Consider the following 14173-nt stretch of genomic DNA (forward strand, 5'->3'; position numbering starts at 1 on the left):
GTTCAGCTGCAATGACTGACTGGGGCACAGGAAGAGGTTGAAGTACTGTGCGGTACTCATAGTGGTTTTTGCAGGTAGCTGCTGTACATACTCACATAAATGATGAGTTATTTCTTATGAAACTTTAGTATTTACTCGAGTGAACAATATTCAAGGTCGCTGCTGTGCGAGTTTATACAATTACATTGTACATTTACCAATGTGTCCGTCTTGTCTCTTGTCTCGGTCGTGCAAATGAAAGATGTCAGGGTCTGCCAGTCTGTGCCCCGATGTATCGTGACACTCCCACCAAAAAGTTGATGATGTGCTATCACATCATGATGGATGGCGCCTTATCTGTGTACCCATGATGCACTGGGCCATCACTCACCAAATTATTCAACGATGACAAGGGGCTGACTCTCAGTAGCGTGGCAGACATCATTCATATCTGTAACATCATCTAATTAAAAGACATCACTTCTGCCAGACAGTTTCCTACTGCAAGCCGAGGCAAATTGATTCTCAACACAACCCCCCCCCTCCAGTCCCTTCTAATGCAGGAATGAATAATGCATTGACATTAACGTCTTATCTTTTGTCCTGATAAACACAGTTGCCACACTTTGAATCGTGCACAGAGGTGTGCAGCAGCAGCGGGCCCTTATTAGCAGAGCCGTCAGACAGGTGCAGTTTTCATGGGGGGAGTCAGGCGGCGTTTACTGCTGTTCGTCTTCCAAGCTGCGCCCTAATTCTGGACACACTGCATCAACGGATTTACTTTATGATGGCGCTCGGTTTTATGACAGCGCTTTAAGTATTTGCATAGATTTTTTTTTTATAGCTGCCACTCACAGATTATGTCAGCAATGAAGTGAGAAACTATAACTTGTCAATGCGTGTTTGCCTCAGGCGCTGTGACCGTGGGCTGTAAGACCAGATACTTCCACGCTGCCGGTCCATGTTGCTGCACTGCATCACTCGTCTCCGGGCTACAGCTGCTGCAAGCCAATGTAATACATGTTCAAAGCCATGACTCGGGCCATTATTGAGGACGCCTGTCACTGGATTATGTCGACGGCTCTGCACCCCCGTCCACTCAGATGACAAAAATGTGTAAAAGAAAAAAAGCAGCTCATGTGTGAGACGCTACACGGTTGATTTATAAATATATACGGAGGAACCTCATTGGATCGTCCATGCAAAGGAAACCTGAGCGACTACTGTTTACTTGATTAAAACACATCATACGACAGAATGCATCACCAATTAATTCCCTCGGCAAAAGGAGGTTGTGTTATTGATTTGTCTGTTAGTTAGCAGAACTACACAAACACTATTGAACGGATAACTACGAAACTTGGTGGAAAGATGTTGTATGGGTCAGGAAACATTACATTTAGCTGCGGATCCAAATAAATGTGCATAGATGAGCACAAAGATGGCTCTTAGTTTGTGAAAGACAAGTTCTTGCTTGAGAGAGAGAACTGTGGTGCATGCCACTTGTGGGTTTGTGCACAACTGCAGCAGAAATTGTGAGATCGGACTTTCTCCGTGGATGGTAACAACTTTACGGATGATACAGCGAGAGATCACGCGGCATGTAGTGCTGCATATGCGGCTGGAAATAATGTTGAACAAAGCTATGCAATGCAGCAAAACACCAAGTTAGAGATCTTGTATGTTATTATGAGAAGTGTAACTTCCTAGTGTGAAGAAGGAACAGATCCAGATCCAGGGGTAGATCCATTTGGATTTCATCAATTTCTTGATATAACATTTTTGTCTCAGAGTAATTCATGGATTTAGATTTTTTAAACATGACATGTTTTGAGGACTGACATTTGGTGCAGATCCAAATAACAATCCGGATCTAATGAACTTAACAGTGGTTTCATAAGAGGACTGTTGGGTCTGGTGGAGGCATGACCTTCTTTTTTCCTGGGATCAGACCACACGTGATAACGCTTTGAAAAAAAGCTGCGTCTCTGCAATCTGCTCATTTGCACCAGGATCATATCCCTTGGTTGCATGAATATAAATCTCATGAAAGTGGATGAATTGTAGTGTTCGGTGCAGCTGTTCATCTTTAGAGGAGGTGGATTTGTGACCTTGTTATCTGCCTCTTTCGTTCTCAGCTGCCTCACAGGCATATTGAGGGTCTACCTCCAAGGCACCTAAGTATTTAGCAGAGTGGAAGTAGTTTTACCTGTGAATTAAATAAAGAAAACAAGACCTCCAAGAATGTAAGACTCATCTGAATTCGGTATTAGACGAACAGGGGTGAAATGGCTTTGAGTGCTCCAGCAGAGTGTCGGAATATCTCGAGTCAAGAAGTTGACAAAGACACAAAAACCACCTCAGTCGTAAGAAGCACATTATTGCTTGATTAAAAAAACACTTCATTTGTTAAAATAAAAAAAAATTCCACCTGACTATAGAAGCAATTCAAGCGTTTTAATGAAGCATTTACATAATAACATAATTTTTCTAACGACGCCGCGCGGCAGGTAAGGACAAAGAGCGGAGGAGAGGTGGTGAAGGAGAAGAATGAAACAGGTTTGAAAGGGAAGGAACTCAGAAGCCACAGAGGGAGAGATTTACCGGCAGGAAATATTCCATTTCTTTGTGAGCGGTTAAGCTGCAGGATCTGAAAAAGTGAAGAGGAGGTAGTTGGAGTTGGAGCAACTCAAGTCTTCAAGGAAACGCAGGCAGCTCTCCACGGAGCGGCTGAGGTCCCCCCTCGTTTCATGGGTTTGCCAGGAGGGCTTTGCTCCCACACATCCACGTGTGATGTGGAGATTAGCAGACGAGACCAGACTTTTTCCACTTTGCCATTTGCTCTCGTGATGTTTTTACTTTTCATTTTATAATTATGGTCTCTTCAAGGAAAGCGCTTTAAATACAAAAGGAGCTGATGAGTTGACGGTTGATCGTGAATTCTCTCCCACTGCTAAATGTGTCAAGCCAGCCAAATGTCAGAGGATATTCTGCGAGGGGATATCGAGCCGACTGAAAATGTCAGAACCATGAAAGAGATCACGAGGAGGAAACAAGGGAGGGAAGCCGCTGCACATTTGTTGTCGCGTCTCAGATATAGAAGAGCACCTGTCGTCATTATGTTTCCTAATGAGGAGGAGGCAGGATGCTACTATTTCATAATATTTGTGACCTGCTTCCTTTTCCTCCACCGGGGGGGTTTAAATCCTTCATCCATCGATCCCGACGGACGGAAAACATCTGAAGACCCACAATACACAAACAACCTGCAGTTCAAAGTGAGTGAACCTCTGGCAGGATATCAAACACTCCTCCGAGTTTATCGCCGTCGTAAACTTTGAAACACGGCCCACGTTTTCCAAGGAAATGCGACAGACTGACTGGTTCAGATGTTAAGAACAAGTCGGTCGCTCCTCCGATTTCAGAGACACAATCAAAATTTAATTAGAGAACCTTTGGTTTTTTATGGAGCCCGCGAGGTTTATACATTTTAAGACACGCAGCTTATATTTTATGCCGTTAAATGTGAAGCAAGCCGCTCGTCACACTGTGAGGTTTGAAATAAATGTACGTGAATTTATGATGTTTGTAAAAGATTTTCTGCTGCTCCAACAGATTTCTGTTGTTTCAAGTTTTCTTTTATCTTTTGAAGGTTGATAAGTATTATTACATTAAGGTCCCAGTAAAGATGATGCAGATACTTTTTCCTCAGTGTTTATTGATTGAGACGATAAGAGCATAAAATTCAAGGAGATAATGAAGGTGTTGGTGCACATTGTTTCTCAGATGATGTAAATGACAAATGAAAAAGGAAAATATCACACGTTGTTGGTTCATTCTTTTTCCACAATTTCAAAGCTCAAAATGCGTTTTTTTTCTTCATCACTCAAACATATTGTGTCGAGTCATTTATTTGAGTTTTGCAAACCAAGCTGTGCACTCACCGAAAGCCGTGTAGAACTCCTCTTTTGTCAGGTGCTCGTCGTCGTTGACGTCGTTGTACTTCAGCAGGTCGAACAACGTGCACTCAGAAAAGTCCTTGGACAGGCCCTCTTGTTTGATCACCTGAGAACACAATGATGGTTGGTTAAAGTTTACAGTGTATTTTAGTCTAAATGTCCTCATTTACACAAGCACCTGTCATCAACACATCAACTAACATTTATGTATCAAGAAAACATGGTTTGCAGGACGTGTATCTTTTAGGATTTGTATTTCAGTCTCAAAATTGTTGATACTGAATAAATTGGTCAAATATTCGCTAAAAACATCTTTCATTTGTTTTCCACCCAAATATCCATTATTGCTTAGGGAATATAATACTTTAAAAGTCCAATTACTTTGAATATGGTTCACTATGTGTTTATTAACCTCTCCTAATCAAAACAGCAGACTGGACTCATGATGGAAACTCACGAATATTCCTTTCATCTATATCAGAGAGAGGATATTTTGCCATTTAATATAAGTAGTATGCAGAAACCTCCTGTGTCCATGGTACGTATCTGATCTCATTACGTGTGTGTAGGTCCTAAAGAGGCCGATAACCCTACGCTGAGGTTTGAGATGTGTCATGTTTAACAGGCGTTTTACTACAGTGATTTTGATCTTGTTCTGTAAACATCGTATACATTTATCTAAATGTAAAACAGAACATGTGACAACCTTGGCCCCCAGAATAAAAACGATATGCATAATGTTTTACAGAGTAGTGAACCCTGTGTGTTTTTTTTAAATAGATAAGAAAAAGTACATTAATTTCCTCTGAAATGGAGTTCAACCAACACCGTGCAGGTTTGTATCCTCCTCCCTTCAGCTTCATGCTGATACATGATCCTGTTCACCAGCCTCCGCCCGGCACTGACACATCCATCATTCTGGATCAGCTGTCAGAACGCTGATCACAGGGGACGGCTCTGTACATCACGTCCCGTCCATCAGATCAATGCACCTCCCTTCCCCTACATTTAGGAGTCACCTGTAATGGCATGTCTTTAGTCGATCCTCGTAACTCTGCAGGAGACAAATAACCGTGGTGCTGCCTGTGTCTTTCATATCTCATCTTTTTCTTCTTGTATTTATTTCATAGATTTGAAGCTGATCTACAAATAAACTTATCTAAATCAAAACTGAGCCGAAAGATAAAAAAAAGAAAGGTGTTGAATCTTGACTCTATTCTTCATTCTCTGGTCCGTTTTTGTGCTCAGACCGGAGAGTCACAGTCTTTGTTGCTGTCAGTGCTGAAGGGAAAACTGCAGAACTAGTGTGGGGCACCTGTAGAGAGATGTCTAACTGTGTCCCTCAGGATTCACACGTTGAATGAACTGTACGTGTGCGGTAAAGGTCACTGGTTCTAACACTTATTTCAAAAATAAACTCGGAATCTTTTTTTTTTTTCAAATTATGCCGCGAACTGCAGAAGAGTCTGCACATGTAAAGGGAATAAATGTTTAAAATAAATGTTTCTTTAGTTGCAGTGCGAAAAATCAGCGATAAGGAACTTTAAACCGAACACAGAAGAAATCTGAATCTTTATCCTCTGTGGAATAAATACATTTTTAGACACGGCAGCTCAGGTAGACAGAGCCAGAGCTGCGTCCATGATACTATCTTCATATATGAGGGGTTTTTTGGGGGTAAATGGTTTGATTTTAAATATGAGCAACGCACATGGGGGGGGGGATAAGTTTTGATTTGCCATTTCAAAAAGGGCAACTGAGACTAAAAGGTCAGTGACAATTGTGCACGATCCAGCAAGTCAAGTGAGCCAAGATGAGGATTTCCACCCCTGGAATTTCAAATGAGCGCTCCGATTATAAAGGAGGCTTCAGGACACGAGGGGGGGGGGGGGGGGGGGGGGGGGGGGGGGGGGGGGGGGGGGGCCTCTGGTTTTATACTTTCAGCTGCTCATGAGACTGTGATTAGCTTGTCAATAAGCAAAAAGAAAACATGCAGATTGTCAAATGTAATCTTAGTAAATCTGAACCTTTAAGTATTTTAAGCTCACATTTTTCGGAGAGAAAATGAAACAGTGTTCTTCTAAGCTATTAAAAACTCAACATCAAAACTCATTAGCGGCCCAGTGAGCAGGATTTAGGGGCTGTATTGGCAGGAATGGAAGAAAGATTCATAATTAAGTTTTAATTGGTGTATAATCACCTGAAACTAAGATGAATTATTGAGTTTTCAGTTCACAGGGAGCTGGTCCTCCTCCACTGAGCCGAACATGAAGCGCCAGCAGCCAACAACACACTAAACCGAACCCTGGCTCTGAGAAGGTCTCTCACATTTTTAAATTACCGGAAGAAAACCATAGATTCTCCTACATATGTTGCGGAGGGAAATCATAATAACTGAATGCATGCACACTAACGTTGAGGGACATTGAAACTATCATCAACCATCTTTAACTCTGAGATTGGATTGATGAAGCACTTTCACTCTGATTTCATCGTGCAATTATTCTTTACTAATGCAGTGTCAGTTCTACACCTGATGGATGAATGGAGTGATTTTGTTGTGAGGTAGAAGAAAGAAAGTTGTTTCTTGTTTTGGATGTTTGTGCAGCTTCCTATGAATGCAGCCCAAAAGAAAAACAAGTTTGGGCTGCAGTATGACGGGGACAAGATCTAGAAATCTATTGTTCTTACAGAGCTGTGTGTAAATCAAAGTCACAGAAACTTGGATTCAGACGCATGTTAAGAAACATATTTTTGGGATTCCGTTGAGAAGCCAATAAGTTTTATTTAAATTCTAACCCTTTCTGAAATCCCATCCTCTCTTGCTGTCTTTTAAAATATGTTTTTTCTGATGTTACTGACAGTTTAGGAAATCTGTCAACCATTCCACAGAAGATGTGGATGTTAACTGTTGCTGACTTGCTCGTGCCACTCAAACATCGAGAGGAAAACGTGGAACAGAATAAACGCATTAGCACCTCAAGGTCTGAAAATCAGCCCAGAGTAATATCCGATGGGTTGAAAGGTCTTACTCAAATTCACACTCGGAGCAAACTGACAATATTATTCCAAGAAACACAGCACAACACTGTTGACTATGCATTTCACCCGCTGAGCATTGATTTCTCTCATTCTGGCCCAGTTGAACGTATAAAACATGGAAAAATATGTAAATAATATGAAGATATGACAAAAATATCCAAATTTCTGAGGCATCACTTAGCAGCTTTGAGCTCAAACTACAAAGATTTATTCACATGAATCTAATGAGACCCCCCCCTGGTGGGGTCGAGGCTCCTGACAGGGCTCACCAAGGTGCCCCCTCTTCAGACAGAAGATCCTATTGAATCAGCAGGAAACTGACCTCCGAACGGCAACTGCTGCAGTGGATCTGAAAAACGCTGCAGGTTGCTTACACGTTCCATTATTCAAATACTTTCTCTATTAAATCAGTCCTCGGGTGCGGGCCGGCTTTATTGTTATGCACAGAATATCTTCCTTCCTCGTGGCAGCAGCAGAAAGCTCCTTTTCACCACCGTCCCTGTTGGCAGCGCTGGTCAAAGGCTGCAGCCTCGCATGAGCACGAGGCTCCTTTGACCCACATTGCTTTTCAAAGGGTTTACCTGCAGCCGCGCAGCTCAGCGTCCAGAGGGGGGGGGGGGGGGTAGTTTAAACACCAGACATCAAAGTGGGCAGTTTAAACACCTGAGTGCACAGGGTGTTTGTTTCCTTTTTCTTCTGGTTTTTTGATTTTGTAAAAACATAACCGTGGTTTTGACGGCCTTGAGAGGATTCTTTAAGAGGGAGGTGGGACCGAATGGGAAGCAGCTCTTTCTACCTCCTGTATAATACAAGATGAGAAGCTTGACTCCGAGATTAAGTTGTTGCGTTTACCTTCATGTTCGTAAAGCTGCTTTCAGCAGCTTTTTTACCTGTATTGTCTTGTACCTGTGCAAATGGCAATAAACATCCATCCATCTATACATCTATCTAATTATCTGGACATTTTCAGGAGTACATCTCACCCACTTTTATTCTCTTTCAATGTCTCGTTTTGTTCTTACCTGTGAGAGCTCGCTGGATTCGATCTGACCGTTACTGTCCGCGTCAAAGCGTTTGAACATCATATCAACCAGTTGCTTCCTGGCAGCCATGTTGTCCTTGTGGGCGCCGTGCATGCGAGACCCCGTGTACCTCTTGTCATGCAGATCCAGAGTCTTGGTTTTCAGCCGGCGGTAATCGCTCAGTCTGCAGTCATCATCTGGGGATAAAGGGAAAAAGGGGCTGTGAGGAAAAATGCTTTTTCTTTGTTTGAATAAATAAAAAAATATCAAAATGTTAAGAGGAAGTCTAAATAGATAAATATCTCCTAATGATTCCCCAGTGCAGAAAGAGCCCCCTGATTAAAAGCACTGAATTTAAGAATTGGATGCTGTGTTTAAAATCTCAGCCAATTAGTACCTGTGAAAACTACAATCCCCCCGTAGACTCACATTATTTAACAATAAGCTGCTGTTTATATTCAGCAAAATCCAAATCTGAGCCTGTGCTGTGATTGTCTGCCGCACAATAACAACAGGATGGCAATAATAACTGGATTATTCCTCTTCCCAAGGGGGAAGCTCAAACAGGCGTGCAGCATCCCACTGCCTCCAACTCGGAAAAAAGGAGCAGTCCCGTCTCCACAAAGGAACTGACGAACAAATTCATCACACAGGTGTCAAGAGCTAACGCTGACAGCAACAGAAAACACGACGCCGATGTATTTACAATCCGCCATCAAAGGCCCCAGATCAAAGAAGTCAACTACATGAAAGCTTTGGCGGGGGTAGAGTCGGTGCAAAGAGAAAATAATGACTACAACTACAGGTTGACACATGTCACATCAAATTCTCATTGTGGGACGCGGAAGTGTTTTTTTCCGCTAATAACAGTCGTATTAGCTGATGTCATTCAGCCCGAAAAGGGAAACTTTCTCGGGCACGGAGACGCTTTTTGCAGATCTCCGGGGAGGGAGGTGACATCGCCGCTCGCTCCGGCGTGATCACTGACTTTGGAGGAAACAGCAGCTGCGAGACAAATTCACTTTTGTTGCAGGGTGATGATTGGGAGAGAAGGATTTGGTGAGCGCGGTAATGAGATCTCCGGTCGGTGGAAGTCGGTGCTCGCTGGGAGCCGGTGACTTGTTATGCAGAAGAAAAGCGACCTCAGAAACCGGTGACGTGTCATTATCCAACGCGCAGGATATTTTTTTATGTCTTATAGGTAAATTTCCCCCAGATGTTTCCTTCAGAGAGTATTTCAACGAGGGGCTTGGTGTGATCCTGACCCTCACCGTCATCTGGGTTTAAGAGGCTGGAAGCAACTCTCCTAACTCTCTGACAGGTAGAATCAAAGAGTCTCCGTGTCCTCGTTAAGTCACAAGGAGAAGAAACTTTATTTCTGGAATTGAAATATTTAGAATTGTGACTGAGGAGTGTTTGAGATGCAAGTTATCGTGTTTATTTTGGCTTAAACTACATAAATACACAAGTCAGGAGTTATTTATATTCAGAATAATTTCATTTTCTCCAGATAAAGAGAAACAATGTGTAAACAAGAGAAATATCCATGAAATTAAACTGAACAAAGATGATTTTTGTCTGGGCAATTTAAAATGTTTGAGTAAATTGATCCAAATGCTTTGAGCCATGTGTTTGAAGGACGTCTCAGTTGTTTCTTGGCTGTTGAAATGTCACCCAATAGAAACCCCCTCTTGTCTGTGCTTGCTTTTCTAATAACGACTTGGAGAGCTGAATAATTGAGAGCTTGCTTCGCCAGGTGGAGAGAATTAAACACAAGCGAGGAAACCCTGGAACAACGCTTCGGTTTGTTGTTTTTTGCAGCTCCACCTGTCAGAGAGAGACAAACTGACTTGTTGACAGATGTTCGGGCTGAACGCTCAGTCTGGAGCTTCCTGCAGCCGGCAGGGTGTGAACGACAACTGCTACGTCTCCTCCACCAGCCGCTGCACATAACAAACCAAGTGGAGAATCTATTGAATTACAAGTTAAAACCGGCGAATGTGGCTGGTGAATTTCCCGGGAATGGAACCAGCATGTTTAATTACCACACTGGATGAACTTCTGCATATCATGGGGCCGCGGCTGTTTTGACAGGCGTCAGTGCCAGACAAGCTGCCTTGGTCACAAATGGCAGAATGAATAAAAAAACAAAATGGCTGCTGGCGGACCCAGGAGATATGAAGGTCACCGACGTCAAAGGAACAGGCTCTGTCACATGCACACGCGCACACACACACAAACACGCACACAGTCTACACATGTCCTTCATATCCAAACTGCACAGGAGAGCGTCAGAAGTAATTAAACAATGTCTTCTCAGATATTATCTAAGCCAACATGTCAAAACTGTCCAGTTCAGCTCCACAGAAATCTGTTCACAGTTCAATCCATTTAATTGAGTTAGATTAATATTGTCAGTCTCATAAAACCCAGCGTTGGGTCGTGCTGCTCATTCAAACTGGTTCCAATGAAAGAAAGATGCAAATTTCAACCATTTAACTTTATATAACTTATAAAGTGTATCTGTAGACTGTTTATAAACATTGATGATATGACAACTCCCCAATCATCTCAATCGCCCCCTGGTGGCTGGCTGCATGACACCTGCCTCCTCCATGTTAGTGAATGGTGCATGGAACGAACTACAAAGATGGTTTCTGTCGAATACATTTGTTCAAATGTAAATTTTCCCCTTCAGTGGGGTTTCAATTGATCATTTTACAGGATAGAAACAGGCCCATCAGCAGGACCTTGACACTGCGGCTTCACGACCACCATCACTACTACTCAGACTCTGGTTCCAAATAACGTCTAAGGTGCAAGATGGCTGCAGGATATCTTGTTTTCATTTCGGGGGGAGTGGAGATGCATCCTCCATTTTTATATACAAAACTAAATCAGCACTTTTAGCCATGATACTTTTAAAATATCTAAAAGTGAACTGATTCAAATCATCAGTGAAGAAGCCCAGATTTGAACTTCATGCCAGTCGAATATCCTGCGTTTTTTAAAGGAGAATAAAACAACCAGGGAAACAACATGTCGGGGAGCAAACAAGACATTGGCACCACTGAATCACGACTTTTATAAACCACTGAATGATGCACTGAATCTTTCACATCAGAGGTGAGGCTCCTGTTGGCTGCCAGCAAACACATTTCAATCTCTCACAAGTTCTTCCAGGTTCAACTTAACACTTTAAATAAGGGCTGTTCACAGTTTGATGTGTGGTGGTGGCTCTCTACCTGAGGTTGACTCTAATCTAACTGAGCACAGTATAGCAAAGAGGAATTTGGGATCATTTAAAGAAGGCTATGCTTATTTAAAAAAATACAAAATATCATAAGGATGCTCATTTATGTGGCTGGATTTCTTTGTGATTGTTCTCTGGCGCTGTGTAATTTAAGTGAATTTTATAAATTTAAAAATGATCCAATGCCGGTTTCGGAGTCTGAATAGAAGCTGCTCTTTTCAAATGTGTCGGAAAAACCTCTCGCATGTTTCCACAGATGTAAAAAAGTGTGACTTTTGCAAGAGTGAAGAAAATAACCCGCACTGTTCACCCGATTGTCCTCCTGTTCATTTTACTGCACAATCAACACCGCAAACACTTTGACCTTCACACAAGCTGCTCGAAGAAAAAACAAAGTCCTTGTATCTAAAGGCAAATGGGCTAAAGTTGGATTTTATGTTTGCTTGTTTGCTTTTTTTCCACTTGCTGAGAAAGATGAGAGGTTCAACCAACCGTGCACAGTCTCCTCTCCGGCGTGTTCTCGAACTGCTACAGCTCAATTACCACATATGCCAAAATCCACCTAATCTTCCAGTTTCCCCATGTGTAATCTTAAATTTTTTCCATTTACACTCATCTCAAGTCTGCTCATTTATAACACATACTAATGGCAGCACAGTCCTTGTTTACAACATCCAATTACAAGCTGAGTAAACAGCGTTCAAGGAGAGCTGACAGAGTTAGTAATAGAACCATCAACTGTAAGACTCCCACTAGAACGCTTTGGCGTAATGATATTTTTTCCGCAGTGTTCATGGATGAAACATGACATTCTGCAGCTGATGTAACTGAAGTGGTTGATGTGGAGTCCGGCTGTGAAAGTTTTTCCATTTCTCTCACAGGAGCTTTTACACTCGAAGTGTCATCATCCCTTTAGCTGTTATGAGAGAATCCATTACTACTAAAACTACTTAATACTAAAAAAGGAAAGTTTCTTTTCATTGCAGCTGTTAATCTGTCAAAGCGACTTTTAGCCAAAACCTAATGGTATTTTCCTGAATCTCCATCACTGCTTGCTTATGGCACATAACGGACACAGACATATCACAGTTTGCTTTACTGTACATTTTTGTTTAACCAAACTTTACTTCTGACAAATGTTTCTGATCACAAAAGCTTCATATGTACTTTAAACAGCTCGTCAGGTTCCACCATGAAAAGCACCAGCGTGTCTGATGTGGAGGTCAAGTGTCCACTCTGTCAGTGTATGAGAACTCATGTGTCGTTCCACGTCAGATCATTACACTTTTGGCCCATAACGCCACAGATATTAACAAGCTGCACTAAAAGTCACACACTCGTAGATATCAGCTCCGTAAATATGTCGTAGAATAAGATTTTTCCATCAAGATCCATGAATGTCAACAGACGCCCTCTCAAAATGGAATGGCTTCCTCCCCGACCCGTACAGCTTCCTTCCACCAAGTTGTAGTGATCCATTAAGTCGTTTTCTGCGTAATCCTGCAAACTATACTAACGCACAGGGGTGAAAACATAACCTCCTTGGTAGATGTTTACTTTGTTCATATGAGAAACCCATGCATCCAAATTCGCATGTGTCTCAGCACCCGATTAAGGGATATGTGCTAACGAAGCTTGAACTTTTTGGGGTGACGCTGTGCGCTGTTGTTTCGCATGTGTTAGTGATATGGAGCCACTCCAGGTCAGTAATGATATCTCAACAACGACTCAAGATCCCAAGAAAACCAAACACTTGCACATTATTAAGTAACTGGTGAAAACTTGACCAATTTCTTAAAGCTGTTATTTCTTTATATCGAGGAGAACCTACTTCATATCTCCCTTAATTACACTCTAAGAAAGACAAATTATTTATTTCATTAATACCATTAGTCAAACAGAGCGGCACACTTACAGGAGACGTTGTTATCGAAATTCAAAAGATTTGCTTTTAACCGGAAACTTTTGAATTACTGCTTTACTTTAGCAGGGTTTTGCTTTTTCAGCCATTTGTAGTTACAATAAATAGTAATTCATTAGCGTATCGAAGGAGCTGTTTACAGGCGTCTGATTAATAAAGAGAAGAAGTGAATGCTTTGGCAAGAAAAGGTTTTTTAAATAGCATCTTGATGTGCTAGAGTTTTATCTCGGGTGAACCCCATCAGTGTCTGTTTGCAGATTCAGGCAGTATACTGCATATGTAAAAAGTAGAAAGTAGAAAATGTATAAAACCTTTTTTTGTGGTGGAGCAGACGGAGCTGCCTGAATCTGATAAATTGCCACGAGGGACAGAACATGAGATGATGCTGGTTAGGAGTGAAGCCTGGAAATGAAATGGAAATGAAATAAGTCTGAAAAATATAATCTGGCGGCGTGGAGCGGTGAACTTAGCAGACCTCTGTAGCGTCTCCGCTGGAGGAGAGAGCGCCTCCAGTCGGCATTACTCACTCAAAGCTTAGCACAGAGCAGAAACCCTGACAGAGCTGTCGGTGATCAGGTTGCATCGTGGGTAATAGAAGCACCAGGATTTGACACGGGAACCGAATCTGCTTCTAATGCATCAATGGTTTGTAGTATCATTGATAGACCACTGGTGCAGGTGAGGCTAGAACAATACGGTATTTTCTTGACCTTGAAATTCACTTTGTCCGTCTGTTTGGTATTTTTGCATCGTGGTGAAAAGAGGAGAGATTTAAACAGCTGGTTTTCAGAGGAAACGGAGTCACAGGCTGTTCAGATTCAATGTATTTCAACTGTGTTCCACTTGCATCTGATGGAACAATAACAAAATATGTTTCAAGCACTAAATATGTCCGCACCTGTCACATGACAGTTCACATCACACTCTGCATAATTCTACTTCCTGTCAGACAAAAACACAAAACATGATCTAATCTGTTTTGTTTCCTCACACGGTT

At 42.1% G+C, this 14173-nt stretch overlaps 1 protein-coding gene across 4 annotated transcripts in view; it reads right to left on the reverse strand.

Moving 5' to 3' along the window:
* Window positions 1-14173, reverse strand: part of fstl5 (follistatin-like 5) — a 156486-nt gene that overhangs the window by 65966 nt on the left and 76347 nt on the right. For all 4 annotated transcript variants that reach the window (XM_034598348.1, XM_034598349.1, XM_034598346.1 and 1 more), the window contains exons 5-6: window positions 8003-8199; window positions 3924-4044 (exon numbers count right to left, since the gene is read on the reverse strand). In XM_034598348.1, coding sequence (XP_034454239.1) covers window positions 3924-4044; window positions 8003-8199 — 318 coding nt within the window. The remainder of the gene's footprint in view (window positions 1-3923; window positions 4045-8002; window positions 8200-14173) is intronic.

This window comes from Hippoglossus hippoglossus, chromosome 10 (assembly GCF_009819705.1).
Source record: "Hippoglossus hippoglossus isolate fHipHip1 chromosome 10, fHipHip1.pri, whole genome shotgun sequence".
NCBI classification, from domain to species: Eukaryota; Metazoa; Chordata; class Actinopteri; order Pleuronectiformes; family Pleuronectidae; genus Hippoglossus; species Hippoglossus hippoglossus.